Source organism: Chiloscyllium plagiosum, chromosome 19 (genome assembly GCF_004010195.1).
Source record: "Chiloscyllium plagiosum isolate BGI_BamShark_2017 chromosome 19, ASM401019v2, whole genome shotgun sequence".
Lineage (NCBI taxonomy): Eukaryota > Metazoa > Chordata > Chondrichthyes > Orectolobiformes > Hemiscylliidae > Chiloscyllium > Chiloscyllium plagiosum.
This window is the reverse complement of record NC_057728.1, coordinates 52,369,883-52,391,708: the sequence shown is the minus strand read 5'-3', so window position 1 is coordinate 52,391,708 and position 21,826 is coordinate 52,369,883. Positions and strand designations below refer to the sequence as shown.

The following is a 21,826-nucleotide window of genomic DNA, read 5'->3' as shown; positions in this document are numbered from 1 at the left end:
TCAAATTGCTACCATGTACTTTGCTACAAATGTGAATGTTGATTTGTTAAGAGCAGAAATAGAAGGGTCTGTCAATATCTGGGGAGAGAACAGATCAGCTAATTCTTCAGATGCACATACTTCATTGGAAGAAATCACAGGTAAACAGTATTTAAAAAGGAACCAAATTAAAGAGGATGGGGCAAGTGCTCATGATGATGATGTCTCATTCAAATGTCTGTCCTATCAACTTGCAATGGAAGGCACTCTTGTAGCACAGTGGCAGTGTCCCTATCCCTCGACTGAGAGGTCTGGGTTCAAGTCCCATCTGCTCCAGAGGTGTGGAACAACATATCTGAACAGGTTGATTACAAAAATAACCTTATTTTTGTAAAAAAAAAGGAAGTAAAAATATACATGTAAGTACTTGGGAGGAAAACAGGAACTGGTTAAATGGCTGAAATAATAATGGGGAAATTTGGATATTTCTAATGATGTAGAAAAAACGTAGAGTGGCTGGATACAACGTTGCATGGAATATACAGAGCACAAACAGGCCATTCAGCCCTAAGTGCTACACTTTAGTATTTCGGCTCCATGTGAGGTCCACCCTTGCCTCTTTCATTTAACCCGATAGATGGGGTAGATTCACGCAAGATATTTCCCCTGGTTAAGGAATCTTGGGCCGGGGGCACAATTTATTTAGAGACACCTAACGGGCAACTGTTTCAAGGAGTGTGGTGCGTGTATGGAATGAGCTGGAGAGGAAGTGGTGGAGGCTGATACAATTACAACATTTAAAAGGCATCTGGATAGGTATATGAATAAGAAGGATTTAGAAGGATATTCGACCAAATGCTGGCAAATGAGACTAGATTAATGTAGGATATCTGGTCAGCATGGATGAGTTGAACCAAACGGTCTGTTTCCATTCTGCACAGCTCTATGACTCTAAATTAGGACTGAGATTAGGATGAATTTTGGAGCATGGCGAATCTGTGGAATTCTCTACCCTGAGAGAAATGGAGGCTCAGTCCTTGACCATATTTAAAGTAGAGTCATAAACTCAGAGACATATAACACAGAAACATTCCTTTTGGTCCAACTCTTCCCCGCCTAATCCTAATCTGACCTTGTCCTATTTGGCAGCATTTGGCCCATATCTTTCTAAACCTTTCCTATTCGCATACCCATCCAGATGTTTTCAAAATGTTGCCATTATACCCATCTCCACCACTTCTTCTGGCAGCTCATTCCATACACACACCATTCTCTGCATGCAAAAGTTATCCCTCAGGTCTTTTTTCAATCTTTCCTCTCTCACCTTAAACCTATGCCCTCTAGTTTTTGACTCCCCCTCCCTAGGAAAAAGATCTTGGCTATTCACCTTATCCATGCACCTCATGATTTATAAACCTCAATAAGGTCACCCCTCACCCTCCAAAAAATCCCCAACCTATTCAGCCTTTCCCTATAGCTCAAACTCTCCAGTACTGGCAACATTCTTGTAAATCTTTTCTGCACCATCTCAAGTTCCTATAGAAGGCCAAACAGAATTATACAGTATTCCAGAAATGGCCTCACCAATGTCCTGTAGAGGTTGATAAATTTTTAATTAACAATGATGTAAAGCATTATGGAATAGTATAGTTCGAATGCATTTAATGGTAGAGAATGCATGACTGGTTGAATGGCCTATTCCCATTCCTCTGTTCCCGTCAGAATAACTATGATGCCTTCACCGTGGATGCTCCAGAATGCATCTGATATTTACCCCCAGTACACTTTGTGTTCGTGAATTCCACATTGCAAACACTTTCAAATTAAAATTCTCTCTCCTCAGTTCCCTATGAAATTTATGAATGTCTGCATTACATTTATGGCCTATAGTTTTGGTCTGCCTATACACTTGAAATATCTTGTCTGTATCTGTATTTACCCCATCAAAACCTTCCATAACCAAGGCTTATGGTTTCAGCTGTCAGCATTCACTTTTCTACAGAATAGTACTCTAATTGAACCCTGTTCAATTCTTAATGGTCATAATCTCTTAATTCTGAGATTATCTCTGTAAATATACTTTGGATTTTCTCCAGTGTCTCCTTCTATCCCTTTTCTTAAATAAAATAAAGACCAAAACTCTTTCAATTGTCGAGATGTAGTCTACCCAATGTTCTACAAAAGCTAACATAATTATGGCAATTTTCAATTCTATTACTCTGGAAATGAACCACTAGGTTGTTTGCATTTACTTTAAATGATCTTGTTAACCAGTATCACAATTTTGTGACTTTCATATTGTACCGGACAAATCCTTTTAGATTATTTTAAATACTCATTTTAAGTTTTGTCATTGGATTTAAAAGGAAGCAGGGTCAGCTAGTAAAAGTGAGACAGTTCTCAAAGCCCAGAAACTAAATAGAAGACAAAATCAGGAGTACTAGCAGCACATAGCTCTGGTGCAGGATCCACACCCAAAGTTCCAGCATCTCCCTCTTTGTCTCTCCCGCTCTTTGTCCCTTCCCGCTACCTGGGTATGAGATATCCAACAATATGAACAACTGATCAGGCATTAGTACTGGTCCTAAATTTTAGTTAATCCAACACAGGAAATCTGTGTCAGAATGCACTGAGGCCCGCTTATTCAGTTGTTCAAGCCGCTGGCTTTCCTTGCTGGAAAGCCTCTATTAAAAATAGAGAAGAAAAATACACATTCCTCAGTAAATACGCAACAAACAAAAAAACTGGTGGGTTTAAACAGGACTCATTTGTTACAGAATGAAAAACAATCAAAAGGAGATTGGTAAAACAGCTCATCAGGATGAATGATAATCATAGGCTGCATTTTTAAAGACTCACCCTCAGTTCTTTAGTTTGCTTATCAACAATTTGCTGCACATTGAGATGTCCCTCCTTTTGTGCAGCTTGGTTTATAATCTGCTGTTCCGCATGGGATGTCATCTCAGCTCGAAGGTCCAACAGTGCTTTACTCAGAGCCTATAAGTCATAGAATAGGAATCAGAATAGCATGAACCTGATCTTCCTGTAGCTGGTCATTTTAACACAGCTCCTGCTCGCCTGCCCACTTGTCTGTCCTCGGCATGCTGCATGGCCCAGTGAACCACAGCACAAACTGGAGGAACAGCATCTCATTTTCAGACTGGGCACTTTACAGCCTTGTGGATTTAACATTGAGTCCAAAACCTTCAAATTGTGAATCAATTCCTATTTCTTCCTTTCCTTTTGGCTTTATTTCTAACATTTTCTGTCACCGTGTCCACTCTCCCTTCCCCCCACTCCAGTGGGACTGTCTGTTCTTTCAGGTCTGGCAGTTAGACACATCATTGTTCTGCCATTCTCACATACCAATCATTTAATCTGAACTAACAACATCTTTTCTCCCCCAGCGCTCTACACCCACCAACCCCCTAACTATAGCATAAACTTCACGTCAGCTCTGATGAAGAGTCATTTAGACTCGAAACGTTAGCTTGCTCTCTCCACGGATGCTGCCTGGCCCGTTGTGATCGCCAACATTTGCTGGTTTTCGTCAGAGAAAAAGCTTCAGTTTACAACAAAGAGTAATGCCTCCAAATGTTAACCATCTGAACAGCTGACTGTGCCTGAAATCTATAGAACGGTGTAATCGGAAAAATAGTTATCACTTTTAATATTTTATTTTAATATTAAAGTTATATTAATATTGAGTTATATTAATTCAAAAAGAGTTAAAATTAAAAAATAAAAAGTTAAATTACATTAAAATTAAGTTACGTTAAAAGATTACTTCCAAGTGAGTGGAAACTGCTATGAAGTACAGTGTAAAACACTACAGTAACAGACAATAAGGATTCAATATCCAGGCCAACTCTTTGTTGATATGCATTTTTGCTTTTCTTTTTATTCATTTTTCATTATTACCTTTTGCTGCTTCTCTTTCAAAGCCAGTTGACCTTTTAACCTGTCCACTAAGTTCTTCATGGTGGTGGTAGGTGCCCTTGTATTTGCTTGTTTCTGAGCCTCTAGCTCAGATTGCAAGTACTGCACCTCCTTCTCCATCTGCAGCTGTGTGCACCTCAGGTCATCTAGTTCATTGCATAGCTTCTTTACCTCAGTTGCATGCTTCTCTTCCAGACTTGAAATAAAAGGTTGACAGAATGTTTAATGCTCCAATGGAGAAATCCATTGTATTTATAGCACAGGCAATCGGTCCAGCTGGTTTGTGCTGGCGCTGGCACTCAACAAGAGCGTTCTTCCACCCTAATTTAGCTCATCCTGTTGATATTCCTTTCTCCCCAAGATGTTTATCTAGCTTCTGCTTAAGTGTATCAATCCTAAGTGGTTACAGGTTTCAAATTCTAAATACACTCTAAGTAATGAATTCTCCTGATGACCCTTTTGGACTTACTAGGGAGTATTTATACAGGACATTCTGCTATAATGTGCATTCCATCAACGTGAACTGGCTGTAACACAATTGACGAACAGGGGGGCGCTGTTTCTAAAGTGTAAACATTTAAAACATGTGTTGGCTATAATGTGTTTGCATCGCCAACATTTTAAGAGCCACTTTTATTGCACGATTTTTATACAGTGTGGGGTTGCACAAGAACCCAACCATCAGGTTATAGAAGAACTTCCTACATTCATAGCCCCTAGGTTTGAATTTCCTTGTGTCATTACTGTTAACGATTTGTCAGTCTATACCACGTGATCATTTTGCTATTCTACCTTACACTCGTTTTTCCCGAGGAATTGGGGACTGATTAAGTTTACACCTTTAGATTGGTGTGAGAACGTGACCCAAATCTGAGAAACTTCTGCGGCACAAATTAAAATGCACATATTTCACATTCTCCAGATTGAGCACTGTACAATGTGTTATTTTTTAATTACAGTCACTACGTTTAAAGTCAGAACCAATAATGTTTGGCAAATGGGGAGTGAAATGAATCAGTTCTTAATCTGGTTGCAGGGAGATCAGGTTTGGAGATTGAATATCCAAGGGTACTCTGTTTCTGAAGGATAGGCAGGAAGGAAAGGAGGTGGAGTATCTTTAATCAGATCAAAGGTGTAGTGAGAAATGATATCAGCAGTGGAGATCAAGACATAGAATCAGTCTGCGTAGAAATAAGAAATAGCAAGGAAAAGAAGACCCTGATGGGAGTAATCGATAGATCCTCAGCAGTACCCTGCAATATGGTAGGGTATAAACTAGGAAATACTGGGAGCTTGTACAAAAGATACAGCAGTAATTTTTGGTGATTTGAATATTCATATAAACTGGATTAATTGAACTGATAAGGGTCGCCTTGAGGGAAGGTTTTGTGAATGTATGAGAGATTGTTTCTTGGAGCAAAATTCTGTGCAAACAACCAGGGAGCAGGTTATCCTGGATTTGATATTGTGTAAGAAGCTGGGATTAGTTAGTAATCTCATAGGAAAGGATCCTCCATAGAAACGTGATCATAGCATGCTAGAATTTAAAATTCAGTTGGACAGCAAGAAACTGACCAAACTGGTGTTCTGGTATTAAACAAAGGTAATTACATTGGCATGAAGACAGATTAAGCCCCGGTGGACTGGGCAGGAAGACTAAAAGATTGGAGAGTTGATGATCATTGGCAGATATTTAAAGAGATACTCAAACATAGAATAAATACAGTGCAGATAGAGGCCATTAAGCCCACAGAATCTACACAAATCCTTCAAAGAATATCCCATCATAATTCCATTACTCCATATTTACCATCATTAAGCCAACTAGCCTACATACTATGGTGCAATTTAGCACAGCCAATCCATCTAATCCGCACATCTTTGGACTTTGGGGCAAAACCTGGGGAGAACATGCAAATTTCATGTAAACAGTCACCAAAGCTGGAATTGAACCCGGGTCCCAACTAAAATATATTACAGAGAGGAAGAAACGTTGTAAAGTGGGGACAAACATCCATGGCTAAGCAAGGATGTTAAAGATAATTTAAATGCAAAAACTGAGGCATACCATATTACAAAGGTAAATGGTACGCAGATAGATTGGGAAACTTTTAAAGATGATCAAAGAGTTATGAAAAAAAATTTTAAAAAGAGAAAAGGTAAATGATGAAAGAAAACCAAAAAAAATACAAAAATTAATAGCAAAAGCTTCTGTAAGTACATACAAAAGAAGACAGCAGCTAAAGTGATTGCTGGACCCTTAGAGGATGAGGCTGCAGAGTTAATTGTGGAGAACACAGAAATGGTAGAGTTACAAAATCTATATATTTGATTCAGTTTTCACAGTGGAGATCACTAATACCATTCCAATAGTAGTATATAACGCAGAGGTTATAGAAAGGGGGAACTTACTAAAAATCATCATCAGTAGGGAAAAACTAATGAACAAACTATTGGGACTAAGGGCATCAAGTCCTCAGGGCCTGATGGCCTACATTCTAGAGTCTTACAGGAAATGGCAAAGAATGTGGATCCACTGGTTCTAATATTCCAAATTTCCCTGCATTTGGAAAAGGTTTCAGTGGATTGGAAAAATACAAATATAACATCCTCATTCAAAAAAGGAGGGAAGCAAAACATAGGATACTACAGAGTAGTTAGTTTAACGTGGAGTTTTGGGAAATTTTTAGAATCCATTACTAAGGAAGTCATAACAAGACATTTTGAAAGTCAAATATAATCCATCAGAGTCAGCATGGTTTTATGAACGGTGAATCATGTTTGATTATTTGTTAGAGTTCTTTGAAGATGTGACAAGCAAGGTGGATAATGGGGATCCTGTAAATGTAGTATATCTGGACTTCTAGAAGCATTTTATCAGGTGCCACACAAAAGGTTAATACATAAGAGTCGATCACACGCGGTTAAAGGTAATTTATTAGTTTGGATAGAGGATTGCTTTACAGAAAGCAGGGAGTTGGGATGAATGAGTCTTTTTCTGGTTGTAACTGATGGAGCGCCACAGGGCTTCAGTCCTCAGGCCTCAACTATTTTCAATACATTCATGACTTGGATGCATGGATAAAAAGTATTACAGCCAAACTTACAGACGATACTATAATATGTGGGAAAGCAAACTGCAATGAATAAATAAGAAATTTACAAATGAACATGGATAGGTTTGGGTTAATGAGCCAAAATTTGGCAGATGAAGTTTAACATGGATAAGTGTAAGGTTATCTATCTTAATCGGAAGAATAGAAAGGCAATTTATTATCTTATCAAAGAAAAACTTCAGAGTTTTTCAGTGCAGAAGGATCTCGGTGTCATGTCCTAATCGCAAAAAACTAGTATACAGGTACAGTATGTAACAAGGAAAGCAAATGGAATTTTGGCATTTATTGTAAAAGGAATAGATCATAAAAGGAGACCACACCTAGGGTACTGTGTAAAATTTTCCCTACTTGAAGAGGGATGTAGTTGTATTGTAGGCAGTTTAGAAGAGATTCACTAGATTAATTCCAGAAATGAAAGCGTTGTCATATGAAAAAGACTGAACAGTTTAGGCCTATACTCTCTGGAGTTGAGAAGATTGTGAGGAGATCCAAGTTGAAGTAAATAAGATGCTAAAGGAAATGACAAAGTAGATGCAGAAAGGAGAGTTCCTCATGTTGGGTAACCCCGAATCAGAGGTCACAATTTTAAGTTAAGGTGTAGGAGATTTTAAGCAGGGATAAGGAAAAATTACTTCTCTCAAAGGGACAAGAATTCAACGAATCAATACTCCAAAATGCTGTGCTGCTGAAACATTGAGTAAACGGAAGATGGAGATGGATGGATTTTTAAGCATTAATAGTGAAAGGTTGATGGAATAGATAGAAAATGGAGTTGAGGCTGAGAGGAGATCAGGCAGGATTATACTGAGTGGCTCTTCTCTTGCTTCTTGGTCTTATGTTCTTTATGGTGGTGTTAACTGGAAGAATTGACTAATGACAGCTGAAAATGTGTTGCTGGAAAAGGGCAGCAGGTCAGGCAGCATCCAAGGAACAGGAGAATCGACGTTTCGGGCATAAGCCCTTCTTCAGGAATCTAATGACAGGTCTTGTTGCTCTGTTTGCAATGTCACAATGGAATATTTGCATGTTTCTTTGAATGGCTAACTCTATTCCAAGCTGCTAAATTCAGTATTTCTGTCTCCCATAACTAAATATATGATCCCGGCATCTAAGTGCTACTCCCACATTGTTAAGGGTACAATAACAACCACCAAATTTTGATTTGGTTCAAACATTATATGACATTTAAAATTACTTTAAAAGCAATTAAACTGGGTTAAAACATATAAGCAAATTACACAATGCCAGAAATGATAATACAGAGCTCACTTTACTTTCTCTGCGTTGTGCTCTTTCACTTTCAGCTGATTAATATCTTTCTGTTTCTCTAGTTCCATGGTTGCTCTCTTCAGTTTGTCCACAAGTGCTGACAGTGAGCTGTCCTGCTCTGCCACGGTTTGTTCCAACTCTGCCAGGCGTGCCAAATGCTTGGATGTTGGAACTGGAAGGGATGGTTTCTTCATCAGCTCCTGTTAGAACAACACAAATAATTTATTGTTTTGTTACTGTACTGCCTACATTCTCTTCTTTCTGTTACCTAATTACTCTTTTCTGTCTGCGGATGCTGAATGACTGTCAGATCGCCATACTATAGGAAGGATGTGGAGGCACTGTAACGAGTGCAGAGGAGGTTTACCAGGATGTTGCCTGGTATGGTAGGAAGATCGTATGAGGAAAAGCTGAGGCACTTGAGGCTGTTTTCATTGGAGAAAAGAAGGTTTAGGGGTGACTTGATAGAGGTGTACAAGATGATTAGGGGTTTAGATAGGGTTGACCATGAGAACCTTTTTCCACGAATGGAGTCAGCTATTATGACGGGGCATAGCTTTAAATTAAGGGGTGGTAGGTATAGGACAGATGTTAGGGGTAGATTCTTTACTCAGCGAGTCGTGAGTTCATGGAATGCCCTGTCAGTAGCAGTGGAGGACTCTCCCTCTTTATGGGCATTTAAACGGGCATTGGATAGGCATATGGATGATAGTGGGCTAGAGGCATATGGATGATAGTGGGCTAGTGTAGGTTAGGTGGGCTTGCATCGGCGCAACATCGAGGGCCAAAGGACCTGTACTGCGCTGTATTTTTTCTATGTTTCTATGTATCATTTCAGTTCTTGTTTCAGATTTGCAGCATCTGCACATTTTTAAATAAACAACATTTTCTTTGTCGACAATAGCAGGCTTTATTGTATTATTAGATTTGCAGGATCTGGTCTTTGCGCTACATCCTGCAACATAAGCCTTCAGAATTTAATTATATTTAAATTAAATTAGGTTGACATTTAAAGGATAAAGACTTTCTTGACAGGAAGTGGAATTAGCTGGTTGTTTGAGAAGATGCACTGTATAAGGTTATGGGGAGAAGGAGTATGGTACTAAATCATCAACTGATGCACATAAGATGGACCAAATGGTATCAATTTGGCTGGGCTGTGACAATTCTGTGACTAAATTAGAAAATTGCACATGATGAGATTAAAATATTACATAAACATTTAATAATTCTGGTGATTTTTGAGAAGATTTGTAGCTCAGGTTGAGATTCAAAATGTAAGTTTGCTCGCTGAGCTGGAGGGTTCATTTTCAGATGTTTTGTCACCATATTAGGTAACATCATCAGCGAGCCTCCAGTGAAGCACTGGTGTTGTGTCCTGCTTTCTGTTTATGGGTCTTGGTTTCTTAAGGTGGGCAATATCATTTCCTGTTCTTTTTCTCAGAGGGTGCTGGATGGGATCCAAATCGATGTGTTTATTGATGGAGTTCTGGTTGGAATGCCAGGCCTCGAGGAATTCTCATGCACGTCTCTGTTTAGCTTGTCCTAGGATCGATGGATTGTCCAATCAAAGTGGTGTCCTTCTTCATCTGTATGCAAAGATACCAGTGAGAGTGGGTCATGTCTTTTGGTGGCTAGTTGGTGTCCATGTATCCTGGTGCAAAGTGCACCAACATTAAGCAGGAAAAATGAAGGAAACACACTCAATAACATAAGAAAGCCCTAGAAAGACTCAAAAAATACAAAATCATTGTAATCCTACCTTGCAGTCAAAGGGTACATGACCATCATTCTAAACAAAACAGATAACCTTGGAAAAGAGAATTCACTGCCTGCATATACCAACACTTAACAATAAGTGGTTAACTATAAAAGTGAATCACATCCTTAATGAAAAAGCTTCAGAAATCAGGAGAAATAAAAAAGATAGACTTCCAAAAAATGAAACTGGATGGATCCAACACAGCATGCTTCTACAGATTACCCAAAGTACTCAAACCAGGAGCCCCCTCCTCAGACACACAGTCTCACTACCTGGAACACCAACATACAGACTAGCCAAGGAACTCCACCGAAAACTAAAACACCCAGGAGAAGACTCCAGCTATTCCATTCACTCCACCCAAGAATTCCTGACACCAAAGACACCAACATAGAAAAGGATAAAATAATAGTCTACTTTGATGTTACAGCCCTGTTCACATCAATTAATATCAACCTGGCTAAAGAAACAGTGACTGCACTACTAGAAGAGGTTTCCAGCATCTGCAGTCCTTGTTTTTACCTGAAGACACAAACACCAGACAGTGCCAACTTCATCAGTAAAGACAACATCCTCAAGCTAGTGGACCTGTGCCTCACCACCCACTTCACATCCAATAACAAGGCCTACAAACAAATTAACAGAACACCAATGGGATCGCCAATAACAGGGTTCCTAGCAGAAGCAGTAATGCAGAGACAGGAACAAGCAGCCCTCCCAACTATCCAACACAAACTCTGGGTCCGCTACGTGGATGTCACCTTTGTCATTACAAAACGAAACAATTAGAGGTAACCTACAACTCCATCAACAATATCCTGACTGGCATAAAATTCAGATGAGGAGGAGAATGACAACAGACTCACATTCCTAGAAGTGACAGTAGAACGAACAGTTAATGGACAACTTCAAATCAGCGTCTATAGAAAAACAATACACACAGACCAAATACTTAACTGCAGAAGCAATCATCCCAACACCCACAAACAGAGCTCCATCACGACATTATTTCAATGAGCCACGACACACTGCAGCACCCAAGAACTATGAACAGCAGAAGAAAAATACCTATACAGCGCATTTAAGAAGAACGAGTACCCAATAAATAGTTCTCCGATTCATCAGCAACAAACCCAAACAACAGAAACAACGCGCCCAGAAACTCTCACCACATTACCTTACATCAAAGGCATCTCTGAATTGATTTCCAGACTACTTAGACCCTTTGGCATCATGGTAGCCCAGAAACTAACCAACACAATTAAACAGTGACTCATGAACATAAAGAATCTAATAGAAACAATCAGCAAAATGACTGTCATTTGCAAAATACAATGCAAAGACTGTAAAAAACACTACATCGGAATAACAGGCAGACAACTTTCCACCAGGATATATGAACACCAACTAGGCACTAAAAGACATGACTCACTATCACTGGTATTACATAGAACATAGAAGAATACAGCGCAGTACAGGCCCTTTGGCCCTCGATGTTGCGCCGATCCAAGCCCACCTAACTTATATTAACCCACTATCCTCCATATACCTATCCAATGCCCGCTTAAATGCCCATAAAGAGGGAGAGTCCACCACTGCTACTGGCAGGGCATTCCATGAACTTACGACTCGCTGAGTGAAGAACCTACCCCTAACTCAGTCCTATATCTACCCCCCCCCCCTTAATTTAAAGCTATGCCCCCTTGTAATACCCGACTCCATACGCGGGAAAAGGTTCACACTGTCAACCCTATCTAACCCCCTAATCATCTTGTACACCTCAATCAAGTCACCCCTAAACCTTCTTTTCTCTAATGAAAACAGCCCCAAGTGTCTCAATCTTTCCTCATACGATCTTCCTTCCATACCAGGCAACATCCTGGTAAACCTCCTCTGCACCCGTTCCAGTGCCTCCACATCCTTCCTATAGTATGGCGACCAAAACTGCACACAATATTCCAGATGCGGCCGCACCAGAGTCTTATACAACTGCATCATGACCTCAGGACTCCGGAACTCAATTCCTCTACCAATAAAAGCCAGTACGCCATATGCCTTCCACACCGCACTATTTACCTGGGTGGCAACTTTCAGAGATCTGTGTACATGGACACCAAGATCCCTCTGCTCATCCACACTACCAAGTATCCGACCATTAGCCCAGAACCCCATCTTTTTGTTATTCTTCCCAAAGTGAATCACATCACACTTAGCTACATTGAATTCCATTTGCCACCTTTCTGCCCAGCTCAGCAGCTTCTCTATATCCTGCTGTAACCTGCCACATCCTCCCTCACTGTCAACAACTCCTCCGACTTTCGTATCATCCGCAAACTTGCTCACCCAACCTTCTAACCCCTCTTCCAGGTCATTTATAAAAATGACAAACAGCAATGGTCCCAAAACAGATCCTTGCGGAACACCGCTAGTGACGGCACTCCATGAAGAAACTTTGCCATCAACTACTACCCTCTGTCTTCTTCCATCCAGCCAATTCCTAATCCAAACCTCCAACTCACCCCCAATGCCATATCTCCGTATTTTCTGCAGTAACCTACCATGGGGAACCTTATCAAACGCCTTACTAAAATCCATATATACCACATCTACCGCTTTCCCCTCATCAACCTCCTTCGTCACCTTTTCAAAGAATTAAAGAATTCTTTGATTTCCGCGACCGTTTTTATAATGTTCCCCTTCCCTTCCCCCCCCACCTGCAAAAACAACATTTCTAATCTCCCACAAGCACAATATTCTATTTACCTTTTTAATTACCTGCTACACCTGCAAGCCAACCTTTTGTCATTCATGTTAAAGGACATCCAGGTCCCTCTGCACAGCAGCATGTTCAATTTTTCACCACATAAATAATAGTCCATTCTGTTGTAATTCTTATCAAAATTGTTGACCTCACATTCACCAACATCATATTCCATCTGCCATACCCTTGCCCACTCACTTAACCATATCTCTCTGCAGACATGGTGTCCTCTGCACACCTTGCTCTCCCACTCGAGTGCCATCTGCAAGCTGTGACACTACATTTAGCCCCCAACTCTAGATCCAGGATAGATGCAGATAAGATAGCTTCCCTGGCTGGGGAATCTAGAACCCTGGGGCACCATTTTAAAAATACAGAGAATGCCATTTCATACTTGGCAAAATTCATCTTACACACAGTTATGAAGATTTGGAATACTCTATCTTGCCCTCGAACCCCACCCCTCCAACCGCAACAAGGACAGAGCCCTCCTGGTCCTCACCTTCCAACCTCCATCATGATATGCATTGCAATATCCTCCGCCATCTACAAACTGACCCTACCAGAGAGAGATTTCCCTCCACACCCCTATCTGCGTTGCGTAAAGATCATTCCTTCCACGACTCCCTTGCTAGGTCCACGACAAGATTCTCAAAGGACATGACAGGATAGACGTGGAAAGGTTTTTTCTCCCCTGCTGTGGAAGTATCAAAGACCAGAGGACACAATTGCAGAATACGGGTCATCACTTAAGACAGAGATGAGAAGGAATTTGTTCTCTGATAGTAGTGAATCTGCGAAATTCCTTACCAGAGGGTTATCAAGCTGAATTGAGATAGGCAGATTCTTAACCCAGCAATGGAATCAAGGGTAATGGGAATAAGGTAAGAAAGTGAAGTTGAGCATTATCAGATCAGCTGTGATCTCATGAAAGGCAGAGGATATTCAATGGGTGAATTGGCTTACTGCTGCTCTTGCGAAGTATGGCTTTATAATGTTCAAAACCAAAAGAAAAACATCCCGACCACAGTCCAGAAATTCATTGCCTGCAGCTTTAGCTCTCAAATTTACCTAGACGACATGCAGATTGAATGTCTCCCATGATTACCGTACTTACTCAATATACTTGCTTGTCTATTCTAATTAATACCATGTCATCCAAGACCATTATTGCTTAGTGTCCCATGAAGAACTCTCAGTGTTTGCTGCCCCTTGTTTCCTTACTGCAACTCCCACCTAAGCAGATTCCCTATAATGTTCTTCTGATCTGAGATTTTGATCCCCAAAGTGCTCACCTACCTCTAATTCTAACACCTGGCCTGGTTCGTTACCCAGAACCAAATCCAGTATGGCCTCACCTCTTGTTGGCCTGTCTACATAGTGTGTCAGGAAACCCTCCTGCACACATTGAACAAACACTGACCCATCTAACGAACTTGAGCTATAGCTTTCCCAATCAATATCAGGAAAATTAAAGTCCCCCATAACAACCACCCTATTACTGTCACTCATCTCCTGAATCACCTTCCCTATCCTTTCTTCAATGATTCTAGGACTATTAGGAGGCCTGTAAAAGACTCCTAACAGGGTGACCTCACCTTTCCTATTCCTAACCTCAGCCCAAACTGAGCTGGCTTTGAAACAAGCCCTCCTTTGAAATTGATGCCATGTTCCTAACCTCCCTACACTCCAGGCCCTGCACCCTGAAGCTACAATCTGGGTTCCCATGCCCCTGCAGAGTTAGTTTAAACCCCCCCCAAGAGCACTAGCAAACCTCCCCCCAAGGATACTGGTGCCCCTCAGGTTCAGGTGTAGACCATCCTGTTTATAGAGGTCCCACCGTCCCCAGAAAGAACCCCAGTTATCCAAAAACCGGAATCCCTCCCTCCTGCACCATCCCTGTAGCCACGCATTTAAGTGTTCTCTTTCCCTATTCCTCGAATCTCTATCACGTATTCTTGCATAAAGACGAAGGAGGACACCACTTTGATTGGGCAACACATCCATCCTAGGACAAGCGAAAAGAGACATGCATGAGAATTCCTCGAGGCCTGATATTCCAACCAGAACTCCATCAATAAACACATCAATTTGGATCCCATCTACCACCCTCTAAGAAAAAGAACAGGAAATGATATCACCCACCTTAAGAAACCAAGACCCATAAACAGAAAGCGGGAGGTAACACCAGCGCTTCACCGGAGGCTCACTGACAATGTTACCTATTATGGTGACAAAATGTCTGAAAACAAACCTTCCAGCTCAGTGAGCAAACATACATCCAGAACTTAGTTATTTTTACAGAAAAAAAGCAATATGAAGGGTTAAACTAACCACTGCAGATTGTTTAAATTTATTCAGTGATGCATCTGCATATGAATCCAATTTCAGGTGCAAGGCTTTAAGATCCTTCGCGTGTTTCTTTGCAATTTCTTCTCGGTCCTGTGAAGTGTTTAAAAAAAAAGGATAAGTAATCTATATGACTTAGTTATGTATGAATTCTTGTTCCTGGTTCTTCGTCAATAAGGTTTTGGTGAAACAGAACCCAAGTTTGAGTATTTCCAACAAAAACTTGATTCTTCTCTCCTGCTTATCCAATGAACCACAACAGTTTTAAATAAGGGAAAGAATGCATTCAGCCCACTGCTTTTCGTTTTGTTAGATTAATGCCATTGCCACATTCTCTCCTCATAACCATGCATCATTTCCTTCATTGAATGCCTATCTCCCCTTGAAAAGGTCTAATGACCTCTTGTTTCAACTACTGCATTAATACTGTGTAAGTAAATATTTTCCAATATCTCTGCACCTACTCTGCAACAATTTAACAGAGAACTCTGCCTCATTGACACCAGGCGGGAACTTCCTTTTCTTGTTCATCGTTTCAAAATTATTCATAATTGTAAGTGTGCCTTCTTCTCCAGCAAAAATATTTCCAGTATCTCATTGCTGTCATAATCACTACAGACCCAAATATCTTCCTAAAATTTTCAAGTACTTAAAAGCCACATTTCTGACTGTTTCTCATCTCTTTCTTATAGCCTATGTTAAATTGAGATCCCCTCCATCTTCAAGGATCACGGTTAATGTTTCATGTGTGCAATGAGAACTTGAGATCACATGGTTACCTGGAAGGTATCATGAAGGCTTCTGTCAGTTTGTCTGCTTTAAGACACTGTACCATATAGTCACAAAAAGAATTTGAAGATATTTCAAATTAAAATGAATAGATTGTAAATAAAGGGGAACATTGTTCCTGGCACTGGTTAGAAGAGAGAATGAATTTTAACTAATGTCCTAGCCAAAAAATATTCCTCAACAAACATCACCAAAACACATTATCTGGTCATTGCTGTTTGTGGGAGTTTTCTGTGTGTAAGTCGGCTGCCACATTTCCTAACTACAACAGCGACTACACTTCAAAAAGCCTTCTTTGGTTATAAAGCATTTTGGAATGCCAGAGGATGCAAAAAGGTCCATACACAACTGAAAGTTTGCTCTTCCTTACAACAATGTAACTTTCCTTACCTGGTGAGCTCTTGTCAGTAACTGCTGGTACTTTTGTAGGACTTCCTCTTTCTGGTCTAGCCTAGCCTGCAGGTTAGCAATGGTTTGATGAGCTACTTTCAGGGCCTTCCTACTTTCCGTATCATCATCTGTCTTAGTACTAAGGTCCACCATCAGCTTTTCACGCTCAGCCGTAGCTGGTAGTCGAAGTCTGAGCTCATTTATAACTTGGTCTCGGGATAGCACATTCTGTTCTGCCTTCCACAGAGATGCCTCCTTCTCTTTAAGTTTCTGTAAAGAGATTAGTTGAACTAACAAATCGTATTATGTTGATAATATCATGTACTTAAGGATTGTACATAAAGTTAAAAAGGATCTCAGAAATGGTTTCTGAATCAATTCCAAACTTCCGCCACATTTCTTCAGTTAACATACCCTTATTTTGTTTTGAAAAAGAACAAGCTATTTTTTGGATGAAGTTTACAAATGCTAGTGAGTTATTGGAGATTTTCTGAATGGCACTCAGATAGTCACACTGCTCCTTTTTTTTTAAAATGTGAAGAGAGGGCTCCACATTTCTGACAGGAGATTCTGACAGGAGAAGGCAACATGCCCTTTTCACAGCAGTCAGTTATCGAGTCTGTGACTTAAAGGTTCAGCATCACTGACAACCACTTTGAACATGAAATTAAGGTGCTGGAAAGGCAGACGACAGGTGAGTAGGGGGTAGGGAATCAGGATGCCAGTTGGTTTAGGTGGGAAGAATCTTAGGTGAATATTGGAGTATTTAGTGCAAGTCGGAATGGGTAGCAATTACCTGGTCTGCTTGGGCGGGAAAGGGATGGGTCAGGTATGGTGTGAAGAAGCAGAGGTAGGGAGGGTGTCGGGTTCCAGAGGGAGTCAGGTACAAAGGCAGGGGGAATAGTTGGGTGGTGGCGGGGTATGTGTGTGGTGGTGTTGGGTCCAGTGGCATTAGAGTCCTGGAGTTGGGTCTCAGGGATAGAAGGGTGTCAGGTGTGGGGGTGAGGGGCATCAGCTCTCGGTAACTGAGGATGTTGCATCCTCAGCAGACGGGAGGTGGTTATTATGCCATGGTCTGAGGTATAAAGGATCTTGGGCAGGTGTACTGGGTGGGGCAAGAGGGTGGGGGGGGGCAGGGAGAGGTGAGGTAGACATTGTGGTTAATTGTGGGGGGGGAGGCTTTCAGTTGAATAGTCGAATAGTCACTCAGCACCAACATATAACTCCCATCTACACTGCTGAAACAATTACCTGGCCATCGGAAAATCTGGGCCTTTTTACAGTGTGCATTCCACTTCATTTTCTAACTTGCTTTATATTTTTATTTATTTTCTATCACACATAATATACGAAATAAAATGGGAAAACATATAGACAGGCTACTCCAAAGTTCAAACCCTATATGCTTACCATCAGCGGCAGCATCTTTTTCCACTTCTGAAAAAACTGTCTACACCAGCCTACCTTAACCTCACCATGGGTGACTGCTTTATTTGATTTGATTTGATTTGATTTGATTTATTGTTGGCACATGTACCTATGTACAATAAAAAAGTTTTGTTTTGCAACAGCACAGGCAGAACATAACAAACAAAGGGATACAGACCATAGGGTATTTTATTCATGATTTCATTACCTAAGGACTTAGCCTTTCAAATTCCTTCCTCATTAACCTTCTAAATTCCAATCTGCATAAATCCCAACTCATATAGAACTCCCACACTTTCATCCTAGACAATGCCACACATGCCATTTCCACTGTTTTTCATCAGATGAAATTCAAAATGTTTGTCTCCATCCAGAAAAATTAGGTTGGAGCAAATTTCTGCTTATCCACTATTTTAAGAGATAGTGAAGCGATCAAGGTGTCATCAGCATTCATGTGGAAACTGTTGTGGTGCTCTTGGTGATGTTGTAATGGGACAGCATACAGATGAGAGATAAGAAGGTACCAAGAACAGAACCTTAGGGGTCACCATACTGGGAAGGCAGATGGCAAAGTAAACAAGTTTAGGCAGGGAGTGTCAGAAGGTTGAATCTACACTCCATGGTCTTTCCAATAAAATATTAGCACAATCATTTATTGCATGTCTTATTGACATTTTAAAATTGCAAATTAATGGTTCTCAGCATTTCTTTTACCTCTTCTAGAGTTCTGCAGGTTGCTTGTGTTTCAAGAATTATGAAGACATGCTCTCTGATCTTTTGCAGAGCTACATTTAGCTGCTCTGGAAGTGGTTTATTGGGGTCCGGGATGGAGCCAGTCGCTTCCTCAAACTGTCAGGAATGGAATGTGATGAGTAAACATAAAAGGACAACATTACACAACTGTAAGCATTAAAGACAGATTTTACCACATTAGAAGCATATTCTATTGTTCAAATGCTCTACCACAATAGGAATCTGTTGAGATTTTTAAGAAAATAAAGGAAATGTGATGCAGAGGGATCTAGGTTTTCTACGGTACGAGTCACAAAAGGTTAGCATGCTGTACAGCAAATAATTAAGACTAGTAGAATGCTATCTTTTATTAGAAGAGGAACTATGGATACTATGCTTTGGTTACACAGAGGATTGGTGAGACCGCATCCTGCGTGCAGTTTTAGTCTCCTTATTGGAGGGAAGATGTAAATGTGTTGGAGGCAATTCAGAGGAAGTTTACTAGATGCTACCAGGAATATTCAGGTTGTGTTATGAGGGAAGGCTGGATATACTCGGCTTGTTTCCACTAGAGGTTAGAAGTGTGAGGGAAGGCGATCCCTCCAAATTTGTTGCTGGTTGTGTGGGCCTCTGAGGTCATGCATGGGTGCTATCTTTTAAATCACAGGTCAACGCTGATCGCCATGTGGGGAAACCCAAAGCAGCTTGCAGCTGAGAAGGAACAGTGGCGAGGAGTGTCTCAAGTGAAATGTAGAATATCCTGAATGGTCCTGGGTTCCTGACAAAGTGGACATGAAAAGGAAGTTTCCTTTTGTGATTGAGTCCAGAACTCGCAGGCACTGTTTAAAAACTAGGGTTTTTCCTTTCAGATACAGATGAGTTTTTTTCTCTCTCTCTCAGAGGTAAATTCATTTGGAATTCTGCTTCTCAGGGCCATGGATGTGGGATCATTGAATTTTTTTAAGGTGGAGATTCTTATTAGGCAAGGGCGTCAAAGGCTAGTGGAGGTAGTTGGGAATTCTAAAGGCAAACTGATCAGTCATGATCTCGTTGAATGGCAGAGCAGACTCAAGAAGCCAAATGGCCTTCCTCTTCTCCTAATTCATAATGTATGTTCCTATGTGAACAACAGATTTGGCACTGCCCTTTATACTCAAAATTACGAACAGCTTTAATAGAGTAAATGGGAGGAATGTTTCAATTGCTCGCAGAGTCAATAACTAGTGGAGACAGATTTCAAAGTAATTCTCAAAAGAATGAGAGGAGGATGAAAATTAGTTTTAAGTAGCAAGCTTTATGATCCATAATGGCGGCACAGTGGTTAGCACTGCTGCCTCACAGCGCCAGAGACCCGGTTCAATTCCTGCCTCAGGCGACTGACTGTGTGGAGTTTGCATGTTCTCCCCGTGTCTGCGTGGGTTTCCTTCGGTGCTCCGGTTTCCTCCCACGTCCAAAGACGTGCAGGTCAGGTGAATTGGCCATGCTAAATTGCCCGTAGTGTTAGGTAAGGGGTAAATGTAGGGGTATGGGTGGGTTGCACTTCGGCGGGGCGGTGTGGACTGGTTGGGCCGAAGGGCCTGCTTCCACACTGTAAGTAATCTAATCTAATCTAATCTAATCAAATTCACTGACTGCTAGGGTGGTGTTACCAGCTGCAATAGCAACTTTCAAAAGGAAAGGGGCATTTTCTTGGAAAAGAAACTTTGCAGGACTATGAGGGAAGAGCAGAAGAGTGCAACTAGTGTTTCAAAGACACACCAGGGTATGGTATGCCAAATGGCATCCTGTGCTGTTTCATTCTAAGGTCTATCCTGAGTAATGTCACTGGAAATTACATTAAAATGTTATCCTCTCACTTACAGAATATTTTGACCTGATTAATTGAAGAAGTCATTGCAATTTTCACCCTATCCTAAAATTTACATGCATCGTCTATAAGCCAAAGAACACATCCACCTTTTGAGCTGCACTCAGTATTTCGTTATGTTGATGTTCATACATATCCAACTGATGTTGTAGTTCTAACTCTCTGCGATCCCATGCTATCTGCCGCTCTTCATGGAGCTGTTGGAATTGGGTAAAGAAAGCAAATGGTCAAACTATGTAATAGGTTTCCTAAGAAGTTGGTGAAAGCAGTTAGTATTGATTCATTCAAATGAAATTAGCTTAAATTAAAAAAAAAACAGCATTCTGAGATATCTTATGAGTAATTTGAGCTATGACTGCAGCCTCCTTGGGAAAAACAGGCGACTTTGAACCTGTGGTTCCCAAATTCTTCACTACCGTCAGGGTATTATTGGGTTCATGCCTGGACCTGTTGTGGACTAACTGCCAGCGATCGTTGAGATTATGTACAATTGTAACTGGCAAGTGAACCAGACGGATGAAGTGGTCTTTGTGGTCTAACAATGCAAATGATTGTCACGGACTGATGATGCTCACCTTGTTTTGTTGAACCGTCTCTTCTTCTAGATTGTTGATGGTGTGCTCCAGATCAGTTATTACATTGTTTAAATAAGTTATTTCTTCTTTTTGCTTGTTTATACATCGATTTGTTTTGAGATCTTGGAGACGGAGCTCTTCAATTTTTTTGTGCCATTCAATTACCTGTTGAAAATAAAGTGAACATAATGACACAGGAAATTTATGATAATTAAAACTGGAAAAACATGCAAAATCAAAAGTTTGAAAACACCATTGCTTAAATTGGCATTTGTACAAATTGTCAGCCAATTTGTCAAATGTGCAACTCCTCAAACAAACTCAGTGCATTAACACTAACAACTACAACAGAATTTACTCAATTTGCACCTGCTATCAACTTCTCCCTATAAATTCCCATGTTGTTATTTAGAATGGAAACTCCCTAAGTTACAATCATCCCCATCAACTGATGGCAAAGTGGTCGTTTCATACTGCATCTTTTAGCATGTCTGGAATATAGCAGCTTCTTTGCAATACAGACCATCAGGTCTACTATCAAGTCTCCATATTTCCGTATCTTGCCAAAGTGGTATTACTATTTATTAATAATATTATTTAATATTAATATTAATAATAATGTGGAATAAATAAAGTATAACTTAAAAATTATAAATCACACAACACCAGGTTATAGTCCAACAGGTTTATTTGGAAGCACTAACTTTTGAAACGCTGCTTCTTCATCAGGCGGTTGCTGCAACAGAAGCAGTACTCCGAAAGCTTGTGCTTCCAATAAACCTGCTGGACTATAATTTGGTGTAGTATGATTTTTAACTTTGTCCATCCCAGTCCAACAGCGGGATCTTCAAGTCTTAAAAATTATACGCT

At 40.5% G+C, this 21,826-nt stretch overlaps 1 protein-coding gene across 1 annotated transcript in view; it reads right to left on the bottom strand.

Moving 5' to 3' along the window:
- cep290 (centrosomal protein 290) overlaps positions 1 to 21,826 on the bottom strand; it is a 59,445-nt gene that overhangs the window by 22,394 nt on the left and 15,225 nt on the right. The window contains exons 7-14 of the mRNA XM_043708895.1: positions 20,957 to 21,121; positions 20,471 to 20,578; positions 18,497 to 18,631; positions 16,355 to 16,624; positions 15,161 to 15,268; positions 8,304 to 8,503; positions 3,901 to 4,114; positions 2,839 to 2,976 (exon numbers count right to left, since the gene is read on the bottom strand). Of these exons, the coding sequence (XP_043564830.1) occupies positions 2,839 to 2,976; positions 3,901 to 4,114; positions 8,304 to 8,503; positions 15,161 to 15,268; positions 16,355 to 16,624; positions 18,497 to 18,631; positions 20,471 to 20,578; positions 20,957 to 21,121 (1,338 nt within the window). The remainder of the gene's footprint in view (positions 1 to 2,838; positions 2,977 to 3,900; positions 4,115 to 8,303; positions 8,504 to 15,160; positions 15,269 to 16,354; positions 16,625 to 18,496; positions 18,632 to 20,470; positions 20,579 to 20,956; positions 21,122 to 21,826) is intronic.